Raw genomic sequence first — 24,233 nt, forward strand, 5'->3', positions numbered from 1 at the left:
TTATATATACTGTTCTACTAGAATTTTTGAAAACTATTTCGGTATCTTTATTAAAAACTGGTTGATGGTGTGCTCAGCCAAAGACTTTTATAATGAGTGAATATCTGGGGCCCGGCACAGCAGCTTAGCGGCTAAAGTCCTCACCTTGTACACACCAGGATTCCATGTGGGTGCTGGTTCTAATCCCAGTAGCCCCACTTGCCTTCCAGCTCTCTGCTTGTGGCCTGGGAAAGCAGACTAGGATACCCCAAAGCCTTGGGACTCTGCACCAACGTGGGAGACCTGGAAGAGGCTCTTGGCTCCTGGCTTTAGATTGCCTCAACTCTGACCATTGCAGCCACTTAGGAGATTAAATTATGGACAAAGGATCTTCCTCTCTCTCTCTCCTCCACTCTGTATATCTTACTTTCCAATAAAAATAAAATAATGAGTGACCATCATGCTAACAAAAATACTTTTTATGCAGGATTGGGAACTGGAAAAATTTGATGATACTCTCTTCTTAAAGTCATATAAATACCTTTAAAGTAATAAAATGTATTTATGAATGCCTCCTGTATTAGTTTATTTTGCTTATAAAAACACTTGCATTTTATAAAATTAGTAAAACATTTGTTAACATTATCTGATACTCAGTTCATGTCCTATTAACTTGTATTATCTCAAAATGAAGTTGTTTGAATTCAAGTAAGGCCACACAAACCTTATTTGGTTATGTATCTTATACTTTTTTATTCCAGAATTATTTCCTTTTAACTCTCCTTTACAAAAAAAACCATGTAGAAAGTCACACGGAATGTCTCATATTTGGGGTTTCGACAACTGCTTTTTATGATATCTTTTTAGCCTTTTAAAAAAGACTGATTTCTTTTTATTGCAAGACAGATGCACACAGAGAGAAACAGAAAGATATTCCATCTGCCAGTTCACTCCCCAGGTGGTCCCAACTGGCTGGAGCTGAGCTGATCTGAAGCCAGAAGCCAGGAGCTTCCTCTGGGTCTTCTAAGTGGGTGCAGGGTCGCAAGAATTTGAGCTGTCCTCGACTGCTTTCCCAGGCCACAAGCAGGGAGCTCGATGGGAAGTGGAGCTGCCGGGATTAGAACTGGCGCCCATATGGGATCCTGGCATGTCCAAGGAATCCAACCCGTTCCCTCTTATTCTAACACCTAGTGCTTACCCCACTCCTGCCATCCTGGCCTCTTGGCCTTCCTTGATCAGGTCAGCTGTCCTCCAGCTTCAGTGCTTCGGATTTACCAACAGCTCACTCATCTCCATGGTTCATTGCCTCACTCTTTTCAAGTCTCGGTGAAATAGCATCTTCTTAGGGAATGACTTGAATGAATGAATGACATGACATGAACAGGTGTCAGAAGGAAGAGTCAGACTGGTAGGGCCACATACTTGCCCATCTAATAGAAGTCAATATTTAACTTCTTCAAACACTCATTGCTTGTGTAACAGGCATGATTGGTGAGGGGAAACATTGAAACAACTTCATTGCTAGTTCTAGCTCTACTTTTAGCTGGCTGGTGACTGAGTAAATCACTTCTCCTTTTATTGTCTTGATTCTTTGATCCCGTGATAAATGTTAATCTTACCAGTCTCTCGTTCAGGTTGAGATAATGAGACAATATGTACTGCCACTATTATGTATATGTACTGCGGAACTTAATATTTTTAAATATAAGAATGTCTAAACTGGGACTACATGAAAATCAGTCTTTGTGGTAGACTTGAGGTCTTTAGTCTTTCCCTTTTTCTTTCTTAACCCCAAGATTCACTTGCTAGCAGCACGTCCATGGTGGGTCTCACAGTCTGTTCTCACTCCTGCAGCTTTTTCAGTCCAACCTCCCTCAAAACAAAGGAGGGGCTTGTGCCACTTAAGACATTAAAATCTGTTCCCCTCTAGGTTGGAGAACAGGGAGAAAAAAGGAAGGATTGTGGGGAAAAGGAACAAGTACTGACCAATTTGTAGACATGGCTGAGTCACTCCAGCAGTGTTTACTCGCAGCAAAGGGCTGTTCTAGCCATCCTACTGTCGCCAGGACGCAGCTGAGTGCTGGTCGTCAAGGCACGGGCAGTGTCAGGTGACCTAAAAAGCATATAAGCTGTCAAAAGGCCTTGCAGAGGACACAAAGGAAATTCAAGAAAAAGAAAGCCGACACTAACTCGGGAAGATTCAATTGTAACAGGGGCAGTCATAAATATTAACCAGCTCCAGGTAAGCTCCGGGAGGACACGTTACTAGTTTAACGTAAGAACAAGAAATCTAGTTGCAGCCCACTGGCCCCGTCCCCAAGCATCGCTGTCACAAGGAGGCTCTGCAGAGAGATGGGATGGGAGTGTAAGTTTTGGCAGGGACGAACAAAGAGATAACAATAGCTGTGTGTGGGTGGAGATCAGTGAGGTGGGACTTGCAGGACGAACCAGAGCGAGGGCAGGAACCAGACACAAATAAAGGGCCAGGCGGGCCAAGGAAGTCATCAGAACCTTCGGGGTTGCTCTCCCAGCTTCCATGTAGGCTGAAAAACTGAGGTCCAGCGAGTGTGTCTTTCGCTTCTTTCCCACCAGGTTTCTCAATTCCTTTAAGCATCATGCTTTTGTGACTTGAAAAAAACTGCACAGCTTAAAGGGCACCGAATCCCTTGCACAGTTGGGAGCCCCACCGGCCGAGGGCAGCCCAGGCACGCCCCCGCCTCAGCCCCTCAGCCCCTCAGCCCCTCAGCCAGCCGCCTTCGCGGGGCCGCCCACCCGGGGAAGACGCTCGGTGCCGCCGCGCGGTCCCGGGAAGGCGGAGGGGGCGGGCCGGCGGCGCACCTGCCCGGCGCGGCGGCTGCGCGGACCGACGTGCCCCCCTCAGCCTCCGCCCGCCGTGTGTTTACGTGGAGACCAAGATGGCGGCGGCGGTGACGGCGCCGGCCGTGTGGCCCGGGGCGATCCGCCAGTGAGCGCTGAGGCCGCTCCGCTGCGGGTGGGGCCGCGCCGGGCCTGCTCGCCGGGCCGCAGAGCTCGCCGTCCCGCGACCGCCTGAACCGACCTCTGCTTTCTCCCCCACGCCCCGCCCGCTGCTCCGCCGCCTTCCGCAGAGGCCATGGAGGACGAGGAGCGACAGAAGAAGCTGGAGGCCGGCAAAGCCAAGGTAGGAGAGACGGAGGCAGCTGGGCCCGCTGAGGGAGGCGGCGGCCGGGCCGGGGTGGGAGGGCGTCTGGGGAGCCGAGTGGGCGGCGGCGGGAGCCCCGGGTACGCTCGCGGGTCTGCCCCTGCACCCGCTTTTGCCGCCAGGAGGAAGAGCCCGGCGCGCCTTCCTCGCTGGCCAGACTTCGGCATGGAGTGAGGGACGTGGCTCCTTTCTCGTAAATGCCCAAAGAAAACACGCTGCTTTTACGTGATTGCCATCAGCTGGCATTTAATTGCTGCGAAAGCCTCAGCCTTTCCGGCCTGAGAGCGGGGTTTGTGGGAAGCGCCCCGGCATTGTGCTTCTCGGGGTGGGGAATTCGGGCTTTTCTTTATTTGGGGGGATTGGTGCGCGGCCGCTGACTCGTCCTCGTCGGTGGCACGCTGGCACTCCTGGGCGTGCGTGATTGGCCTGTGACAGCTGCCCCGACAGTGGCTCGACTGTGCCACGAGTGCCACCTGTGAACTCGGCTTGTAGGGGCGTTGGTAGGAACGTGTCTTTGTAGGCTTGTGTTTGGAGGTCTTTGTCACGGCACGCGTTTTTGTATCCAGTGGAGAGCCAAGGCTGCCTGAATGAAACGTGCGGGAACCGGGACGTTCTGTGTTCCAAATGACACCTATAGGTTTTCTGCTTTAAATAATCTCTTTGTCATCTGTTTCTGTATGGTGAGCCCTTGTGCTCGTATGTGTGTGTGTGTGCACGCGCGCGTGCATGAGAACGCCTGTAAAGCAAACAATACAGTCGTGCACAGGTGTCATTCGTTGGGCTTCATGAAAAAATCTGACGCAGAAGGATACGTGGAATAATGGAAGTGTTTAAAAAATGACACGTTTGACATGTCCTTTGGTTGGTCTCAAAGGCCCGTTTGTTCCTTACAATGAAATGACCTTTTCGTAGGTTATCTTCTGTCTCTTGAGGGGTCATTGTTAGCAGTCCTCCTTGAACCTCGGTTAAATTAGAAGGGAGGTAGCTGTTTCCCTTGTCTTCCCCTGTCTCCCCACGTAGAGGAGGCTGCGTCCTCGGAGGCAGGGCCGTCCTGCAGAGGCGCAGGTGCGCGTGCATCCCGCCATCGGGAGTGTGTGTAGCTTTGGATTTCTGAAATTCAGCTGGCTCTCCAGGAAGCTCAGTGTGCCTGAAGTCAACGTCCATGTTTGGCCAGGGGGATTCTTAGGAGTTGTAAAGGGAGGAAAGAGGCCCCTGGGGTTCCTTCAAAGGCCCGCAGATGGCTCACATTCATTCCTTCAGTGAGGGGGACCAGCTGTGCTCCCTTCCAGAGCCCCGATGCTCTGGTTTGTCTCCTGTTGGAATTTTTACTGCTTGTGCCGAGCACGTGTGAAACAGTCCCAGGGAACATGGTTTCCTTTGCACAGGCACATGGCGGATTCAGTTAAACAGTTCTAAGTAGTTGATTGGCAAAATTGACATCTGGATCTCTGTGGGGTTGTGTGTCTTTCAACATTCTACCAATGGGATAATTTTTTAGGATTAATTTGTATTTCAGGAGTTTGTCTTCTTCTGAAGTTAAGCCTGCATTTTCCAGGGAGAAGTAAATCTGGGTCTTACAAGGTTGGTACGTTTGGAGTTGGAGGTGAATGTGTTAGCTCCGCAGTGACAATACTGAGAGGTCTTCAGATACAGTGTGCGGAGAGGGGTTTTCTAAGCTGTAAAAATGCAGTGGAATATTATGTAGCCATTAACATCAGGAAGACACAATGGAAATGGCATCATCAAATATTCTACACAAATTATTTTCCTTATATAAATATGTGCTTTTAGGACCTAAAACTCTGGATTCTAAATGTGGTCATTCAGCAAAACCATCTTAAACTCGTGTTGTAGCCCTGGGCTGGGAATACAGAGATGGTGACATTCTGGCCTTCCAGTCGGGTTGTGATGTGTTCCACTTGACACCCTGTCAAGTATTTGCTGAGTAAGTGACTGAGAAAAATGACTGATGAATTTTTTTTTAAGATTTGAATTTGAAAGATAGATTTGGAAAATAGATAGATTTGTAAGCAGAAATGGAAATAGTGCTGGTTCACATTCACATCCCAATTGGCCACAGTGGCCAGAGCTGAGCTGAAGCTGGGAGCCAGGAACTTTTTCCCAATCTCCCACATGGATACAGGGTCCTGAGGATTTGGGTTGTTTCCTGCTGCTTTCCCAGGCCACAAGCAGAGAGCTGGGTTGCACGTGGAACAGCAGCGCAAGAACTGGTGCCCATGTGGGATGGCAGCGCTAGCCATCCCACATGGGCACCAGAGAATTAGCTCCTGTACCACAGGACACTGGCGCCATGAATTATTAATGATGCTACTTTGCTGGAGTGGCTGTAATTTAGTAACGATCATCCAGAACCCTTATAATTACAAGACTCACTGCTGGCATCAAAAACCGCTTAGAGTGATCATTCTCCAAAATTTGTTCAGAGGTTTGGTTTTTCAAATGTCTGATCTGTGCAGTAATTTACATGTATATTGTCAGTAGTCTAGTTTTTGTCTCATTTTTTTTTAAAAAAAGGTTTATTTATTTGAAAGTCATCATGGAGAGAAAGGGATCTTCCAGCCGCCAGTTCACTCCCCAAATGGCATGAAAGGCGGGCTCCATGAGTGACAGTAACCCAGGCACTTGGGCCATGTCCCATTGCTTTCCCAGGCACATTAGCAGGGAGTAAACAAGACTTGAACTGTGGTCATGTGGGATGCCAGTATTACACGTGACAGTTGACCCACTGTGTCACAACACTGGCCCTGACAATAGTTTTAAAACTTTTAAAAATATTTTTCTTGGGCCTGGCGCGGTGGCGCAGTGGTTAAGGTCCTCGCCTTGCACGCCCAGGATCCCATATGGGTGTCGGTTCTATCCCAGCAGCCCCGCTTCCCTTCCAGCTCCCTGCCTGTGGCCCGGGAAGGCAGTTGAGGACGGCCCAAGGCTTTGGGAACCTGCACCCACGTGGGAGACCCGGAAGAGGCTCCTGGCTTCAGACCGGCATAGCATCGGCCATTGCGCTCACTTGGGGAGTGAATCATCGGACGGAAGATCTTCCTCTCTGTCTGTCCTCTCTGTATATCCGCCTTTCCAATAAAAAATAATAAAAATAAATCTTTAAAAAATATATATTTTTCTTGTTGATAAGTTCTTCCATGTGAAAATTTCCTTTTTGTATCTAGACCTAGTAAATGATCATTTTGAGTTTAAAAAAAATGCTCACAAATTATAGCAGGTTGAGAAAAAATTACCGAAAAAGATATATAACATATTTATATGTGTATTATAAAAATACACCATGATAGGATTGGTGATTATTTGTGGGTAGTGGTTACAGGCAATTTTCATTTCCATTTTTAGTATTTTCCAATTCTCTATTTTATATAATCAGGAAAAGCATTCAAATGGTATTTTTAAAAATAATAAAGGTTTATGAGCTGCTCTTTTATGAAGAACATATTAGGTTTATGTGACCATTCAACAGAACAGAAAATGAGCGGGGTGGAATGGGCTAGACCAGACACTGTGATGGCGCTTGCACCGAACCTGAGCATTCCTGGGTTTCAGACCTCACTGTAGCTCCCTGCCAATGTCGGCCATGGGATGCAGCATGACCGCTCAGGTCACTGGCTTCCTGCTTCCCATGTGGGAGACGTTCCCAGCTCCTGACTTGGGTGTTTGGGGGAGTGAACCAGCAGATCCATCGCTGTCTGCACGTGCACACATACGCGCGCACACACACAGACACACACACATTTTCTGTTTTGGGATAGTCCAGTGCTGTTTGTGTGTTTACTTGGGATTCTGTATTGCCACACATAGGTCTCTTGCTTACTTTCCTTCTTTCTTACTGACAGCTCTCATGGCCGGGGAGAGGCTGATGTTTTGGCTCATTCCTTCTCATCCACTCCCCCTGATTCACTGTTTCAGATGTGCTGTGACTAAAGAACCTAGAATGAGGTTCATGGGGTGCTTTGAAAATAAAATCCAGAGCCCACGGAGCTGCTTGGGTCGCGCGTGGCAGTGGAGTCTGCTGCTTGGCGGGTTTTGGTTTGCAGAGCAGCCTCAGCTAGGTCCCCAGTGTGGTGCAAGAGCCTGCCACGTGGACCCAGAGATGTTGGCAGGTAATTAAGGAAACGCTGTCAGAACTGGGCTCCCCCCATTTCTAGCATGCTGGCAGAAGCAGCACCACAGGAGTACAGCCAGACTCTAATCCTGTCAGCACGTCAGATGACTTAATTTTTCTCAAGTAGACGTGTTATTTACAAAGTATAATAAAATTGCAGTGTTAGTTTCAAAATTAAAGGGCAGTTTTGTGTTTAGTATAAAATTAACACTCAAATTCACATTAGATGTACTGTTTAGTATTCAATGTGGCAAATTCCAATAAAATATTTATACCATCTATTTACCATTTTGTGTAGTTAACATGATTTGTTGAATAGTTCTTAAAGTTTTTACCTGTTGGATTCCATGATCGATGGGGCCCAATATGTGTAATAAAGGACCATATTCTCTGCATGCCATGTGTTCGGTTATTGATGGCTGCACTTCTCATTACTGTTTGTACTTGATAAAGTTAATTATGTTGTGAAATATTTCTTTGCGTATTTCAGATAGACTGCCAAAGACTAAGACAGTGTTTTTCCTCCCTATTTTTCCATTTATTCATTTAATGGCAGAGCATACTTAGCTTTTAACCTGGACGGGGATTTAGTGCCTTAGTCGACATTTATTGCAGCAAACACTGGTGCATTCCTGTGACTTAGAACTGCTTTATGCCCTTGAGGCTTTGCTGGAACAAACCACGGTGTTCAGAGAGCAGGGCAAAGGAAGAGTGGACCCGACAGGCTCTTGAGTGGGGTTGGAAGCAGGTGTCGCAGGCACACAGCAGTGACAAAGAGGAGTTGGCTGTGCTTGGTAACAGTGTTCGCTCTCCTGCAGTCCCCTGCATGTGTCCTGTGTCTTCACTTCCTCTCTTGCATGCACTGTCACTTAACTTTTAGTTTTACTAGCAGGGCACCATGGATTTCCTAGCTAAATGATAGCGCAGGGAAAAGAGGAAGGAAGCGTGATAGGACACATCCAGGGAACTAGAAAGTGAGTGAGGTGGGACAGGCATTGTTTTCGAGAAAAAAATCTTCTACTTTTATAAATCTTCTACTTTTATAAATAAAAAAGTGTCAGAACTAAACTGTGATGACAAGATATGTTTCTTTTATAGTTTACTTGTTATTTAAATGTGAGTGAATTTCTTCTAGTGTGGCAGCTAGGGTAAGTTTTCATGCTAGATTCAGTGATAAGGACAATTCTAGTAAAAACTAGGCATCTTATTGAATCGGTTAGCATTCTTTCAAAAGGTCTTTAAAAAGCTGAAAATGGGAAAGCTAGAGAATTTTGAAAGTTTGCTGTTAAAGGTGGTTTTGTGTTTGCTTGTGGGAGGGTGTGTGTGAGGGAGAGGAAGAAGGGAGTGTGAATGAAAGGATAGAGTTTATTGTGGTGCTTTTTGATCTGGTAGAAAAAACAGCAGACTGCGAACATTTATGTGCCTGTTTGTTAAAGCAGCGTTTTTGAATAACTGCAACTGAAGATATGGATTTTCAGTTAGCAAGCACGTGTTTTAAGTTCTAAACTGTGTGTTACTGTGGGTATAATCCTGTCATATGGTAGAGGAATCTCAGCAGGTGTTTTGAAGGACAGATTAAATCATGGTTGAAAACTCTTTGGATCCTTCTGGTACTAGATACAAAGAACCTGTAGTTATTTTTAAATTGAAGTGAAACTCACTTAACAAAAATTAGCCATTTTAAATAGCAGACATTGTAGTGTCATGATAGTGTTATGCAACTGTTGTTTCTATCTAATTCTGGAATGTCTTTTGTCATCCAGAGCAAAACCTGTACCCATTAAATAGGGATCTTGGTTCCCTCCCCCTCCAGCTGCTAGGAGCTCTCAGGTTGCTCTGTGTGGTTGATCTGTTGCCAGTTTCTCATATAAATGGAAACATGCACACGTCTGCATCCGGCTGCTCTGACTTGGCGTGATGAGCATAGGTTCATCTATGATGCGGCATGCAGCAGTACTTCATACCAGTTTAAGTCTGAATAAGAATTCATTGTGAGACTATCACAATTTGTTTATCCATTTATCCATTGGTGGGCATTTGATTATTTCAACCTTTTGGCTATTTTGAATAATGCTGGTGTGAAAATTTGTATATGAATATTTAATACTAATTTTTCTTTTTCTTGCAAACATACTGCTAAGAGCGGAACTGTTGCATCATGTGGTAAGCCTGGTGGTTTTCCAAATTTATGTTCCCATCAGCAATGTATGAGGATCCATTTTCTCTGTATCCTTGTGAACACTTGTGTCGTCCAGGTTGTGTTATAGCCATCCTGGGAGTTTGAAGTAGTATCTTGTGGTTTTGATTTGCATTTTCCTAGTGACTAATTATGTCAGTCATCTTTTCATGTACCTGTGGGCTACTCGTAGATCTTGATCAAACTTTTTCATATCTTTTAATTGGGTTGTTACTAATTTTGATATAGTACTACATCCTTTTGGATTATCTTCCATCTTGATTTGTTTAGTCATCTGGGCTCTGCCACGCTGTAAACTGTTGCTTCCTGTATATAGTAGTTTCTTGGTAAATTGATAGATCCTGATGGTAAAGTTTGATCGTTTTGTGGGCCAGTAAGTTATTCCATCCATGGCCAGCTGTTCTTGCAAGTACATGCAGTTGGTCAGAGGGGTACCTCTTGGGGTTTTGGCTTGATCCTTACCAGCCCATACCCACTATGGAGGAAAATGGCTTCGTTTTTCATAGCCAAAAGGCCTGGCATTTTTATGCAAGAGCATAATAGAGCCATGGTGTCAGTGTAGCATGTTCTTACTGTCATTATTGGCTCTTTTGGCTTCTCATGGCGGTTTCATCAAAGTACACCTCAGGATGCATAATGCTTTTTAGGAACACTGTTTTCACTTGGGTTGATTTGCACATGGTTTAACACCATCCAGAAGTGCTAATTGTTTAGACCATTTAAAAATTTAGCATTGTTTCAAAAATAGTTTGCCTGGATCACAAGCATACTTCAGAAAGTTCATGGAAAATGGAATTAAGGATAACTTTATTTTGGGGCAAAAAATTGAATCCCATGTATGTGAGGGTCTTCGAAAAGTTCATAGATAGCTATATTATGAAAAACTATGCATAGACTTCAGATTTTTGAAACCAGAATAAACTTGTAACTACATTTTCCATAAACCTGTTGAAGTTCTCTTGTATCTGTTTAAATCTGTAGATGCTTTTGTCATGTGTAAATTCTTTTCTCTGTTCATGAACAATGTAATGTTTGTTTTTGGTTTTCATCAGGGTTATGATTTCTGGTCTATTTACTGAGATTTGTATGTGTAGCAAACAGTCCTCTGCCACTCTGAGGAATTTTGTCTTTTAAGAAAGGGTCCCTTAAAGCCCCCAGTATTATTCTGACTGTTTAGAACGGTGCTAGACTTTTATGAAGGCTTAATCTACGGAGATTTGAATGTATAAATGGTATTGGGTGACTAGATTTTCTGTTTACCGATTTCTGAAAAACTAACAATGTAAAATCCAAGCTTTCTTTCCTTCTATTTCTTGGCACTGAACACTGTAGATTCCTTGTTGTTTTATGAAGAATCACTCATTGTGGGCTGTATGCTTGGGCTGCATTTATTCCTCAGGGGGCTCAGTTCTGTTCAAGTTCAGATTGTTTTACTGTTTCCCAGGAAAGATAGGAACAGGGGTCAGTTATAGTTGTGATATTAGTTTGCTGTATTTACCAAGAATGAAACTTTCTTAAGATTTCTTTTTAAAATTTCTATTGGAAAGTTAGATTTACAGAGAGAAAGAGAGACAGAAGATCTTCCATCTGCTGATTCACTCCCCATTGAAAAGTGGCCTGAGCTGAGTGTATTTGAAGCCAGGAGCCAGGAGTTTCTTCCAGGTCTCCCACACAGGGCTGGGTCCCAAGGCTTTGGGCCGTCCTCAACTGCTTTCCCAGGTCACAAGCAGGAAGCTGGATGGGAAATGGAGCTGCTGGGATTAGAACCAGTGCCCATATGAGATCCCAGTACATACAAGGTGAGGATTTAGCCAACCAAGCCATTTGCACATGATCCAAGAATCAGATTTAATTTGTGAGGAGGAAGGGAAATTGTGGTTTTGGGAGTGTGATCTCAGTTAATTCCCATGCCATTTACAGTCTGTTGATTAACCGTGTTCATTTCTTGAGAATCAAATTGATTAGATATTCTAAAGGGCAGGGTATCAGAAGCGTATGAAACTGCATTAACAAATATCTGCTGGAAGTTTATGTATGAAATATTGGATTTTGGCTGAAGGTTATAGAAACCTTTTATTCCATTCATTGCATCTTTTGGAAATTTTGGAAATATTTTGATGTGAAATCTTTTGTATTTGCTGAACTAATATTTAACTTTATTTTTATATATTCTTTCCTAAATGAAAACTCATGACTGAGCATTTCTAATGATTTCCCCTTGATGGGAGATTTCATTTTTCCACCAGAACCAATAAAACAACCAGTTGTTATAATTGTCCCTTTTGTGCAAAGGAAAATTTAATATTTTTATTGAGAATGTTTTAAAAAATAAATTTATAAAGTGAAATAAGCATTTTAATAGGTTTCAGAATTTTAATATTATGACATATGAGTCCTAGTATGTTTCCTTTTCTCTAGGACTTGGACCTAACTTTTTTTTTAATGTTCTAAATTTTTCTGGGTTTTTTTGTTTGTTTATTGTTGTTGTTGCTGTTGTGTTAAGATGTGTTTGTTTATGGGGCCAACGTGGTTGTATAGTAAGCTAATCCTCAGCCTGTGGCACTTTATCCTATGTGGACATTGGTTCTTGTGCTAGCTATTCCACTTCCCATCTTCCTTCCTGCTTATGGGTTGGGAGAGCAGCGGAGGATGGTCCAAGTCCTTGGGACCCCACACCCTTGTGGGAGATCAAGAGGACGCTCTGGCCTCTGGCTTCAGACCAACTTAGCTCTAGCCATAGTGGCCTTTTAGGGCGTGAACCAGGGGTGGAAGACCTCCTCTCTCTTTCCTTCTCTCTGTAAATCGGCCTTTCCAATAAAAATAAATAAGTCTGGGCTTTTTTTTTTTTTGGATGATTTATTTGAAAGTTAAAGTTACACAAAGAAAATAATCTTTCATCTACTGGTTCACTCCCTAGAGGATGGCAAAGGGAAGGGCTGGGCCAAGTTAAAGCCAGGAGCCAGAAGCTTCATCTGAGTCTCTCACATGGGTGGTAGGGGCCCCCAAACTTGGGTCATCTGCTGCTGCTTTTCCCAGGCCATTAGTAGGGAGCTGGATCAGAAGTGAAACGACTGGGGTACAAACCGGTGCCCAAAGGGGATGCTGGCTTTGCAGGTTGTGGCTGTACCTGCTATACCACAATGCCAGTCCCAAGGTTTTAATTTTAAGTACTTTCCTTTATCTAATGTGCCATGACACTCTTCAGCTTGATAGTTTATATATATATATATGTATATATATATATGATGTTTTCAGAGTGTGTGTATATATATATATACACACACACAGAATGTAAATATATACTCTGAAAACATCTTGTTTGAAAACTTCCTGAATTATTTTGTTTATTTTTTGCTTATTTTATTCTTCAAATTCACAGGCAAATCGAGTTTTAAATTTAAAATATATCTCATGCTTAGTCTTTTTCTTTCCATGTTAGCACCACAACCCAGTAAAACCATGCCCCCATTATCTCCCTTATAGCCGCCGGTGTCCAGCCTTTTGCTTTCTTCAGTTCTGTCCATTGTCACTGCATTAATCTTTTTATATTATTTGAAAGAGTTAGAGGAAGAGACAGAGATGAAGATTTCTGTCTGCTGGATTGTTACCTGTTGGGGGCACTGACCATTTCCTGCCCTGTGATTGGCCCTTTGCCCTGATTGGTGTGCCTTGGTTATCTTTAAGTTGATTGGCCAAGTTTGACAGTTAAGCGGGGGGGGGGGCTTGGCGGGGGAGGGTCACAACGGAGTTAATGGACGCAACGGAAGATCAGAATAAAGCGCCTTGGCGACTCTCTCAAGTGTCGGGTGATTTCTTCCGCGGGACGGGAGGACCCCGGATAGTTACCCACATAGCCACAAGACCCAGAACTGGGCCAGTTGAAGCTGGGGGCCTGTAGCTTTCTGTTTCCTACCTGGGTACAGGGGCCCAGCAGCTGGGACAGGAACAGGCACCCATATGGGATGCCAGTACTGGAGTCAGATTAGCATGCTACACTACCACACTGGCCCTTACTGCATTCATCCTTTTTTTTTTTTAAGATTTATTTATGTTTATTGGAAAGGTGGATATACAGAGAGAGAAAGATCTTCAATCTGCTAATTCACTCCCCACGTGACCACAAAGCCAGAGCTGAGCCAGTCCAAAGCCAGGGGCCTCCCTGGATCTCCCATGTGGGTTCAGAGTCCCAAGGCTTTGGGCCATCCTCAGCTGCTTTCTCAGGGCACAAGCAGGGAGCTGGATGGGAAGTGGAGCAGCTGGGATACGGGGAGCACCCGTGTGGGATCCTGGCTTGTGCAAGACAAGGGCCCCACTGTGTTCATCATAAAATGTCCCTGTGGAGGCTAGCATTCTGGTGTTACTGGCTAAACTTCCACCTGTGCTGTCAGTGTCCCATATAGGCTCTGGTTCATCAGTTCAAGTCCTAGCTGCTCCACTTCCAATCCAGATCCCTGCCAGGCGCCTGGGATAGCAGTGGAAATGGCCCAACTGCTTTGCCCCTGCACCCTCACGCACTTGAGAAGTTTCTGGCTCCTGATTTTGGCCTGGTTCAGCTCTGCCTGTGCCTCTGTCTCTATCTGGAAAATGGGAATTCCTGACTGGTATTGGGGTCTAGCAGGTAAAGATGCGGTCTGCCCTGCCAGCATCCCACATGGGTGCAGGTCACGCCACTTCTGATCCAACTGTTTGCTCATGGCCGGCAAAACAGCGGAGGATGATAGCCCAAGTGCTTGGTCCTTTGCAATGCGTGGGAAACCCTGGAGAAACTGCTGGCTTTGGTTTGGTCCTTCCCTGGTTGTTAGGACCTTCTGGGAATTGAATTCAGCAGTGGATTCAGCTAATTGCTTCCTCCCTCCCTCCGTCCCTCTCTCTCTCCAACTCTGCCTTTCAAATAAATAATTTTAAAGACTAGAATAACAACAGTACTGCTAGTGCCTGGGTACTTGGGGTGTTCTGAAAATTCAGCTAATGACTGTAGCACACTTAGGACTTTGTCAGAACATGGAAGGCTCAGGAAATGTTAGCAGACTGGTTTATAGGATTAAATTATATAGTAGGATATTAGATTGAAGAAATAAGGTTAGGATCAGATAACAGTAATGTGTCACTTAACTTAGTCTTGCTTTTACTGTGAAAGTAGCAAAAATCTTAAAGAATGATTTGTCATGTTTAATCTAAAAATTTGTCAAAAATCACACTTAAGTAGGTATGCTGCCACCAGGTGGTGGTTACATGCAATTGCTACACAAATGATGCAGTAAAGTCGTAATTTTCTAAAATTATAAAACGCTGACTTCATTAAGACTGATGGAGTGGATGTTTAGCCTAGCAGTTAAGACACTAGTTGAGATGCCAGCATCCAACACCGGAGTTCCTGGGCTTGATGCTTGCCCTGCCCTGCCTTCCGGTTCCTGTTGATGCAGCCCCTAGGAGGCAGCAGCTATGGCTCAAGTAATCTGCTTCCTACCGCCCGTGTAGGAGACCTGGATTGAATTTCTGGCTTCCAGCTTTGGCTCTGGCCCAGCTTACGTCTTGGTGGCATTTGAAGAGTGAAATGCAGGATGGGGATTCCCTCGCACTCCGCTCTCCCCCCACTCCCTTGTCTCTTGCTTTCTTGCTGGTAGAAAGATAGAAGCAGTCTAAATCTGGTAGAGCTCTTTTGTCTCTCCCCCAAATAAACATTGGAAAAGCACTCCTGCGTTGGTTAAGTGGGGTTGGGAAAAAGGTGCAGAGACTGAGAGGAAGGGCAGAGAGGAACAGAAGAGGCTGATGCTGTTTTTGCCAACACCTCTGTTCCAACAGCACCGTGTTCTTTCCTTGCAGATTCCTTTGCCTGCATACCACTTGGTGCTTGATTAAAAATTATGGATGATATACAGAGTCTATTCTATCCAGTGGAGGTTTTCTCGCAATAAAGACACTTTTAAAAGCCAGGGAGGTGGACAAAATTACATAAACAGCAGCAACAAGTCCGCTCACAGAGCAGGCACCTAGTGATCTGGCTCCAGATTTTGACTGCGTGGTAGAAGCACCTGCGAGGCTGATTGTCTTTTGAGCCATCTCCTCAATGAGCAGTGGGGTTTAGGGCAAGGCTTCTCTGCGATTCTGCAGCACGCAGTAGTTATGACTCCTGACCTCATAAGATGCAGCAGCCTCTTCAGGTGGGGTGCAAATGAAGAAGCAGGAAAGAACACTAGATGCAGAGATGTGTCTGTGCGCGGACATCTCGCTGGGCGGTCAGAGAGACTATCATTTGTAGTGATGTTGGGAGTATTTGCAGGTTTTTATTGTTTCCTGCAGTGATTTTAGAATCCCGTGTATAATGTGCCTCTCCCGCATGGTGTCTTTCTTCAGGTCTTCCTCCGTCCTTGCTGTCTGGTTCGGGGGAAGAGTCTAATTGGCTTAGCTTTGTTCTCAGCAGACCAGAGCAGGAGGAACAGCAGGAACTTCAGGGTAGCAGGAGCTGGGGGTCCTGGGTTGGATGCCTCAACAGTGTATGCTTAACATTTAAATACTCAAGTGCTGCACTTAGGAAAGATATATAAAAAATACTTGGAAGATACAGATGAATGATAAAAAGCACCTTGTGTCTGCCTGTTGTTCAGGTAAGAAGCAGCCATGTACAAATACATCTCTAAAACCATACCTGCCCATTCTCACCCGGATGTGTACATAGGTAATTGATCAGTTTTCCTGGGTCTGAGTTTACTCATGCAGTCTTCAGGGATGGCTCTCTTCCGCTGTCAGGTACAGCATAGCCTTCCGGTGTCAGGATCTGTTCTTCCTGTGAGGATTTGGGTGGTTTCCATTTTTGCAACTGTTGCAGGTATGTCACTGCTGTATTCATGCATGTGCCAAGGGTTCAGAGATGTGCGGTTTGGAATCCGGTGATCCAGCAGTCCTTGAGGAGCAGGAAGTGTCTGGGGAAGGAGGGAGGAGGGCAAGGGACGTAACAGTGATGGATGTGTGTTACTGTGGGCCTGATTGCATCATGTGCGGGAGCTCTGACACCCAAGGGACTTCCATCTTGGGCCATTAACTAACCAGATGTGGCAGGTCTATTATTTTCATAGTTACTGTTCCTTACAAAAACTGTATGTGTGTCAGAAGAGATCATGTCCAAGCTAAGAATATAAGCAGCGCGGTTTGAGGTGGTAAACTTGTATGAGGCTGTTTCAGAGGGGTATGCTTCGTGTTAAGCTATTCAGGGTTATCTTTACTTACTCTTAATGATGCTGAACTTTAAATAGGCATAAACTAGATAAGGTTGTGGACAAAATGCCTCCCTCCTCACTCTCTAGTAATCACACTTGCTAAGATGGCAGGGAAACGCAGCAGCAATGGGTAGCATCTGATGCCACTCATCTTTTATGAGATATCTGGTAGGCATGTGGGTGTAATGTATCCTTTTAAAAGTAGTGGCATTGACATGTGCCCGTCCTAGTCCTGTCAGTGCGTGGTCCTCCTGGGGCTGTGGGGAGGGAGGCAGGCACTGTGACCGCCTTGTTTGACAGCTCGTGTTTATTCTTTGCTTCCTGTGTAAGTATATTTTTAAACACCACTTGAATCATACCCTGTATACAGTTTTACTTTCTTTTTTACCCAGATTTATGTTGAAAGAATTCCTTCATATTGGTGTTTCTTGAAGTCGTCATGCTTATTTATTTGTTTTTCAATAAATTTTATTTTTGAAATATTTTTGTTCTGATGTTGTTTGCGTAGCTGACAAGGATGCCCACCCATGAGGACCGGTTAGAGTGGGGAGGGTCAAGGCATGGGAAAAAGTGAGTGGGACAAATACTTCCAATTTTCCTTTTCTTTCTTTTTCTCTTGTTTAGCCGGGAAGGGGGGTGCGGAGAGGGGGGAGAGGAAAGGGAAGGGAGGGAGGGAACAATACCCATGGCTGTTGTGCGAGTGATCTTGATGGTTCTGAATGTCGCTGGTCTCGTTGCTCCACGGTTGAGAAAATCCTTCCAAGGTCCATTGGCTGGCACTCCACCTTAGGGCATCCGCTCACACGAAGACTTGCTGCCAAAGCTCAGCCAGGAGGCCTTTCCAACCCATTCTGTGCTCCATCTCCTGACACGTCACTGAGCGTCCTCTGCAGGCTGAAATGAGCCGACTGTCTTGTCCCCTGTCTGTGCCTGGGCACACTGTCTAACGTGCAGGCATCAGCAGTAGAGGAGGTCCAGTCCTGACACAGCACCCCAGGCTCCTTAATATTTCTCCTCATTGGACAGTTACAGAAACCGAGTTTGCTGAGGCTAAGTGGCTTGTCCAGTGTCACACATACCAGCAATCTCTACCATGTGGGATCCATATTCTTTCTAAAATTCAGCAAATATTTGTGCCAGAAAGTGAAATGTAACAAAATGTGCAATTTTAAGATAATACCTTAAGCTTCAAACTTAGTTGCATTAATTGAAATGACAGGAAATGGCCTTAGTGGCTCCATGATGTAAAGTCCTGTGGCCTTTCCGTTCTTGAGTCCGTTTGCTGTTCTAGGATACTGCTTGAGAATAGACCTCAGAGCTGACCCGAGTGCTGCTTTGGTCCGTTGCCCTTTGGCTCTGTGCACATCTGCTGTCCCGGCCAGCTCTGCTGGCCATTGTGCTCCTAGAGTGAAGCAGCTGGAGTTTGGTTGTAGCAGCTTACCACTCATCAGGGAATGATAAAAAGGTCTCAAGGTAGGACCTGGCGGAGTGGCCTAGCGGCAGTCTTTGCCTTGAACGCACCGGGATCCCATATGGGAGCCGGTTCTAATCCTGGCAGCCCTGCTTCCCATCTAGCTCCCTGCTTGTGGCCTGGGAAGGCAGTCGAGGACGGCCCAAAGCCTTGGGACCCTGCACCCACATGGGATACCCACAAGATCCTGGCTTTGGATCGGCATAGCATCGGCCGTTGCGCTCACTTGGGGAGTGAATCATCGGATGGAAGATCTTCTTCCCTGTCTCTCCTCCTCTCTGTATAGCTGACTTTCAAATAAATATAAATAAATCTTTAAAAAAAAAAGATCTCAAGGTAGCACTGACCAGTGCACATAGTAACCATAATTTGAATTAATTAGCATTGCTTAGCTTTTCTACAGCAAAAACCTGAAAATTAACTGATTTTGAACACTGGAGACTAGAAAACAAATTTTAAAATATTTTGTGCCAGGATCTTTGGGAAAGTGTGGTGTGTGTGTGTGTTTTCTCCAATGTCGAAATAAAAGTACTTGTCAGAGTGGTGATTCTTTTCGTCCACGTGTTAAAGTTAGTCTCCGGATTGTGAGCTGTCGTGGAAGGAAGGGAGCTGGACTGCACGAGAGTTAAGATTGGTGAATTGCAAAGTTGGGTTTGGGTTAAGATACTCTCTTCTGTTTTGCCAGTTACTAATTATAATCCTGGGCACATTACTTACACTCATTTGTCTTTAAATCCCAAATACTACTTTTTACTTTTAGTTTATAAAAAGGTTTGTTTATTTTTCTTGGAAAGGCAGATTAACAGAGAGGAGGAGAGACAGAGAGATCTGTCCACTAGTTCACTCCCCAAGTGGCCACAATGGCTGGAGCTTAGCCAATCTGAACCCAGAATCCAGGAGGCTCTTCCGGGTCTCCCACATGGGTGCAGGGTTCCAAGGTTTTGGGCTGCCCTCCACTGCCTTCCCAGAGCACAAGCAGGGAGCTAGAAGGGAAGTGGAGCAGCTGGGACATGGACTGGCACCCATACAGGATCCCAGCACATGCAAGGTGAGGATTTAGCCACTAAGTTATCGTGCCTTGCCAAGGTACTACTTTTTAAAAAGTTTTAATTTATTTGGCAGAATTACAAAGAGAAAAAGAGATTGATTTTCCATCTACTGCTTCACTCCCGGAACAGTTGCCATTACCAGGGGTAGGCCAGGCTCAAGCCAGGAACCAGGAAAGGTCTTCCTTGTGGGAACTGGAGTTGAAGCTCTCGGTCTGCTTTCCACTGTTTTCCCAGGTGCATTAATACAAAGGTAGATTGAAAGTGGAGCAGTCAGGACTCAAACCGGAACCCATATGGGATGCGGATATTGCAGGCAGCCGTTGAGTCACTGTGCTACAACACCATCCCCAGATTTTTAAAGATTTATTTATTTATTTTTAATTGGAAAGGCAGATATACATAGAGGAAGATCTTCTATCCAATGGTTCACTCTACAAGTGGCTGCAACTGCTGGAGCTGAGCCTATCCGAAATCAGGAGCCTGGAGCCTCTTGTGGGTCTCCCATGTGGGTGCAGGGTCCCAAGGCTTTGGGCCGTCCTCAGCTGCTTTTCTAGGCCACAAGCAGGGAGCTGGATGGGAAGCAGGGCTGCCAGGATTAGAACCAGCGCCCATATGGGATATCAGTGCAATAAAGGTGAGTATTCTAGCCGCTAGGCTATCCTGCTGGGCCCCAACCGCAGGTTTTATACATCTGTTTTTTCTCTCGGCATTTCCTGATTCTCACATCTCCATCAAAGTTGGAGCTTTCTGTTATATCTTCTGTTAGTGTGTCTACTTCTTCTTGAAGAATGTTTTGTCACTTATGTGTATTTGTTTGTCCTCCATGGATTGTGGTCCGGGGATAGGATGTGTGTGTGTTTTACCTGTGACTGCCTCGTGCCCTGACGTGGCTGGAAGCCGTATAAACGGTCGGTAAATACGAGCTGCAAAGGTGAGTGACTGCTGTCTTCCTGATACATGCAGCTACACTCTGAAGTCTCCTTTGAGAATTCTGGAACAATGAACATTCCCATACCATCTCTTAAAATGTATGTAGCACTGTTGAGTTTGTGAAATTGTATTTTTAAAATTTCATTTATTTCTCATAATTCAGCGAGTTAATAGCCTGGCCCAGACAAGCATGTCCTCCTGTTAAAAATATTGTGTATCTTCCGACTCATGCCTGGCATATGCGTGGCATGTCCCGAGTCCTCATCCGACGTGTGAGACCCTGAAAGAGTCCGGTTAGTGATTTCAGAGTGCCATTGCAGAAACGGTGTATTTTTGCATGTTGCATAAAGTCCTTGCTTTATTGGGAATGAGTTATAAAGTTATAAATCTTGAGTTTTAGGAATAAATTTCTGTATAGTCATTTACTGATGTTCTGGTCAGAATAAGACATTTGCTTAGGATCTGAACCAATTTTGAAAGACAAGTGTGTATGGACATAATATCTTTCCAGTAAATCTTGCAGCTATTTCTGTAACTACATATGTTAACATTTTTATGACTGGCTTCCAAATGACAAACACAGATGGCTGTGGTCTGAATTTTCAGCATGTTTTAGAATAAATGTTTTCTCAGTCATTTAAAGTACATCATTGTAGTATCAGATGATTACCCAGTTGAGTAGAATTTTTTGGCTTATCTGTTCGCTTGCCATTTTTCAGATTTAAGATAAGACTAGCTTGGGGCAGGCGTTTGACCCAGCAGTTCAGATGTCAGTTGTGACACCTGCCTCCTATAGCAGGGTGCCTGGCCCAGGTCCTGGCTTGCCTCCCAGTTCCCGCTTCCTGCTGCTGGGCACCCTTGGGTGCAGTTGGCCCTTGTCACCTGTATTGGAAGCCTGAATGGAGCTCTTGGCTTTTGGCTTTGGCCTGAACCAGCCCTGGCTTCTGAAGGCATTCGGAGATTCGGTCAAAAGGTGGGAATTTTCTTTGTATGCCTTAAATAAATGAATAAATAAAAATTTAAAACAATAAAAACTAAAATAGTCTAAATAGCTATAAGAAATTGAAAGTGTGCTGTGCTGCTATTCTTGCTGTCCCATTTTTGCCCAACATAGCTCTGATTATAAGCTGTTGCGGAGGCTAGCATTGTGGTATAACAGATAAAGTTACCACCTGTAATGCTGGCATTCTGTATGGGTGGGCACTGGTCCATACCCTGAAGTTCCATTTCTGGTCCAGGTCCCCCCTAATGTCCTGAGAAAGGATAGAGGAGGCCCCAGGGGTATGGTGCCTGCCAGCCAAGTAGAAGACCTGGGTGAAGCTCCTGGCTCCTGCCTGGTCCCAGCCCTGGCTGTTGGCTGCCGTCTGGGGAATGAAGCCGTGCACAGATCTCTCGGGGCAGGTGTGATAGTTCAACTGGCTAATCTTCTACCTTGTAGTGCCAGCATCTCATATGCGAGTCAGTTCATGTCCCGGAAGAGCTTTCTCTCTGTCTTTCCTTCGCTCTGTAAATCTGCCTTTCCAGTACTTTCCAATAAAAATAAAACAAATCTTAAAAAAAAAAAAAAACCTTCCCCCTTCCCCAGCTACAGTCAGCCACCTAGGTTGCAATGTACCTAGGCAAGTGTTACAGTGTTGGGAGAAAAGCAGGTAATAGTTGATGGGCATCCTGGGCCTGGCTAATGCCAGATTTGTGTTAACTTGCCAGCATAGTTGCCCGTTCTGCTTTTTACTTCTTCCTTCTTGGCTTCTTTTTTTTAATGCCTGGAGGGCAGGTGCCGGGACACCATCACACAGCATCTGGAGACCCATGTGTAACTGTATGGGGACTATGGGGAGGAAGGCAGGGCTCCAGGCTGGCACGGCACACTGCCAGAAGGCTGTGCTTCGGCATCTGCATGCTTGTGGGCATGGAGTCAGGGGAGGGGGCTGTGGATTGCTCAGGGAAGAGGATCTAGGGATGTGTGGGAGGGAGAACTGCTCAAAGAGAACATGACAGACAAGAAGTGACTTCTAGGGAACTTCCACTGACTGTACTTGCAGGTGAATGAGTGGGTTGAGACCTGGTGGTTTGGTGGAGGGAAACTAGAGAAGCTTGCAGGGTCAAACCCACCCACCCACCCACGTGGGAAACATGATCTGGGCTTATTGGTTCAACCAACACCTACTGGCATGCATGAAAGTCATGGTTGAGGGGCCTGCCTGGCAGGGCTTGACCACACAACCCACCAGTGAGTGTCAGGGTAGGGTGTGGACCATGTTAGGCTGGACACAACATTAATCAGCTCACAAGAGAGCAGATTCAGCTGCCATACCAGCTGGTTTGCCATGCCAGCTGGGGGTGGTGATAGGCTGCACTAGCAAAGATCATGGAACTCACCAAAATTCCTGAGTACTGGGGTTGGGCTGGTCCAGCTGTAGACCCACAGGCGCACCCAAGAATTGGGTGTGGGGCTAGCTAGACCATAACATCCGCCAGCACACACAAAGGCCTAGAGTAGGGCAGGCTGTGCCGGGTAAAGGCTTAGCACTACCAGTGGACCATTGATCCCGTTAGTGAGCATGTGGTTCAGACCTGGGTGTTGATCAGGCTGTCCTGGGAGAAAAAAGATGGCATATAATCAGTTAACACAGGCCTAAAATAATGTCATTGATTTTATGACCTGAGGAATGACTTGTTCTTAATACCACAATAGAAACTTTCCACTTTTTATTCTGTTTCTGTTATATTTATCACTTGGATTCATTTAATGTGACACTAATGTCTCATAACTTTGTAAAAATCAAATCTTTTATAATGCAAAGCATTTGTTTGGTAATGTATGTGTATATTGTAATAATTGTTAAATATAGATTATTAATATGGTCTAATAGAGTTTAAATTTTAAACAAAAGCTTCATCCTTATCCAGATATATTCCAATTTTTTATAAAGCAAGCAACATAAGGGTTTTTTTTTAAGATTTATTTTTATTATTTTTTTTTATTGGAAAGGCGGATATACAGAGAGGAGAGACAGAGAGGAAGATCTTCCGTCCGATGATTCACTCCCCAAGTGAGCACAATGGTCGATGCTATGCCGATCCAAAGCCAGGAGCTTCTTCCAGGTCTCCTGCGCGGGTGCAGGGTCCCAAAGCTTTGGGCCGTCCTCCACTGCTTTCCCGGGCCACAGGCAGGGAGCTGGAAGGGAAGCGGGGCTGCTGGGATAGAACCGGCTCCCATATGGGATCCCGGGTGTGCAAGGTGAGGAACTTAACCACTGTGCCATCGCGCCGGGCCCACAACATAAGGGTTTTAAGAAGTTTCTGCAGTTGTCATTTCAAGAATGAGATTTTTTTGTTTTTACAATCTGCGTGAGGAGTCTTTCTAAATGATGTGCTTAGATTTCTGATTCTATTTGCAGATAATACATTCGGTAGTGTTCTCGTTGGTTTATTTTTAAGAATGAGCCTGCTGTCCACAGTAGTATGGATGCATTCCAGTGGCTTAATCCTGTATCAATACAGGCAGCTGGTCTTGCACCTGTTCCTGAGGGAGACAGGAGGTGGGATAACGAGGTCATTGCTAAATAACTTGAAAAAGGTTTAAATGTGATAGAATTTATATTCTGCAAGGCTAATGGTTAGCTATGAGAATGCTTTAAGAAAGTTTTGGAGAGAAAAGAATTAAAGACAAGTTTATTTTAGTGCAAAAATTCTGAAATTGTGCAGTTTTTTTCATAATACACATTCTCTGTGTACTTTTATAATATTTTTCTATTTTCTTGTATTGTTTTTATGACTAAAACATCTTTGTTAATTAAGCTAATTTTTTTCACCTACCAAAAATAATATAAAATATTATGTTTTATCCTATCAGTAACACTTATCATATTTTGATTATCATCAACAAGATTTAGTGTTTTGTATTGTACATTTACTGGCCATCTTTGTAATTGGCCTAATTAACAGTTGTGGTAATTCTAGCAGTGTATTTCCTCTTTTGAAGACAGAAGGGAACTTGCAATTCTTCAGTTTATTTTGTTTTTATGATCTGTTTATTTTATTGGAAAGACAGATTTACAGAGAAAAGGAGAGACAGAGAGA

At 44.8% G+C, this 24,233-nt stretch overlaps 1 protein-coding gene across 1 annotated transcript in view; it reads left to right on the forward strand.

Annotated features, from left to right (window-relative positions):
* Positions 1-2,883: 2,883 nt before the first annotated feature.
* The window catches only part of AKAP9 (A-kinase anchoring protein 9), a 116,989-nt gene continuing 95,639 nt past the window's right edge, over positions 2,884-24,233 (forward strand). The window contains 1 exon segment of the mRNA XM_040964985.1: positions 2,884-3,139. Within this exon segment, the coding sequence (XP_040820919.1) occupies positions 3,092-3,139 (48 nt within the window). The 5' untranslated portion in view covers positions 2,884-3,091.

Source organism: Ochotona curzoniae, unplaced genomic scaffold (genome assembly GCF_017591425.1).
Source record: "Ochotona curzoniae isolate NIBS_2020 unplaced genomic scaffold, NIBS_Ocur_1.0 scaffold_3835, whole genome shotgun sequence".
Lineage (NCBI taxonomy): Eukaryota > Metazoa > Chordata > Mammalia > Lagomorpha > Ochotonidae > Ochotona > Ochotona curzoniae.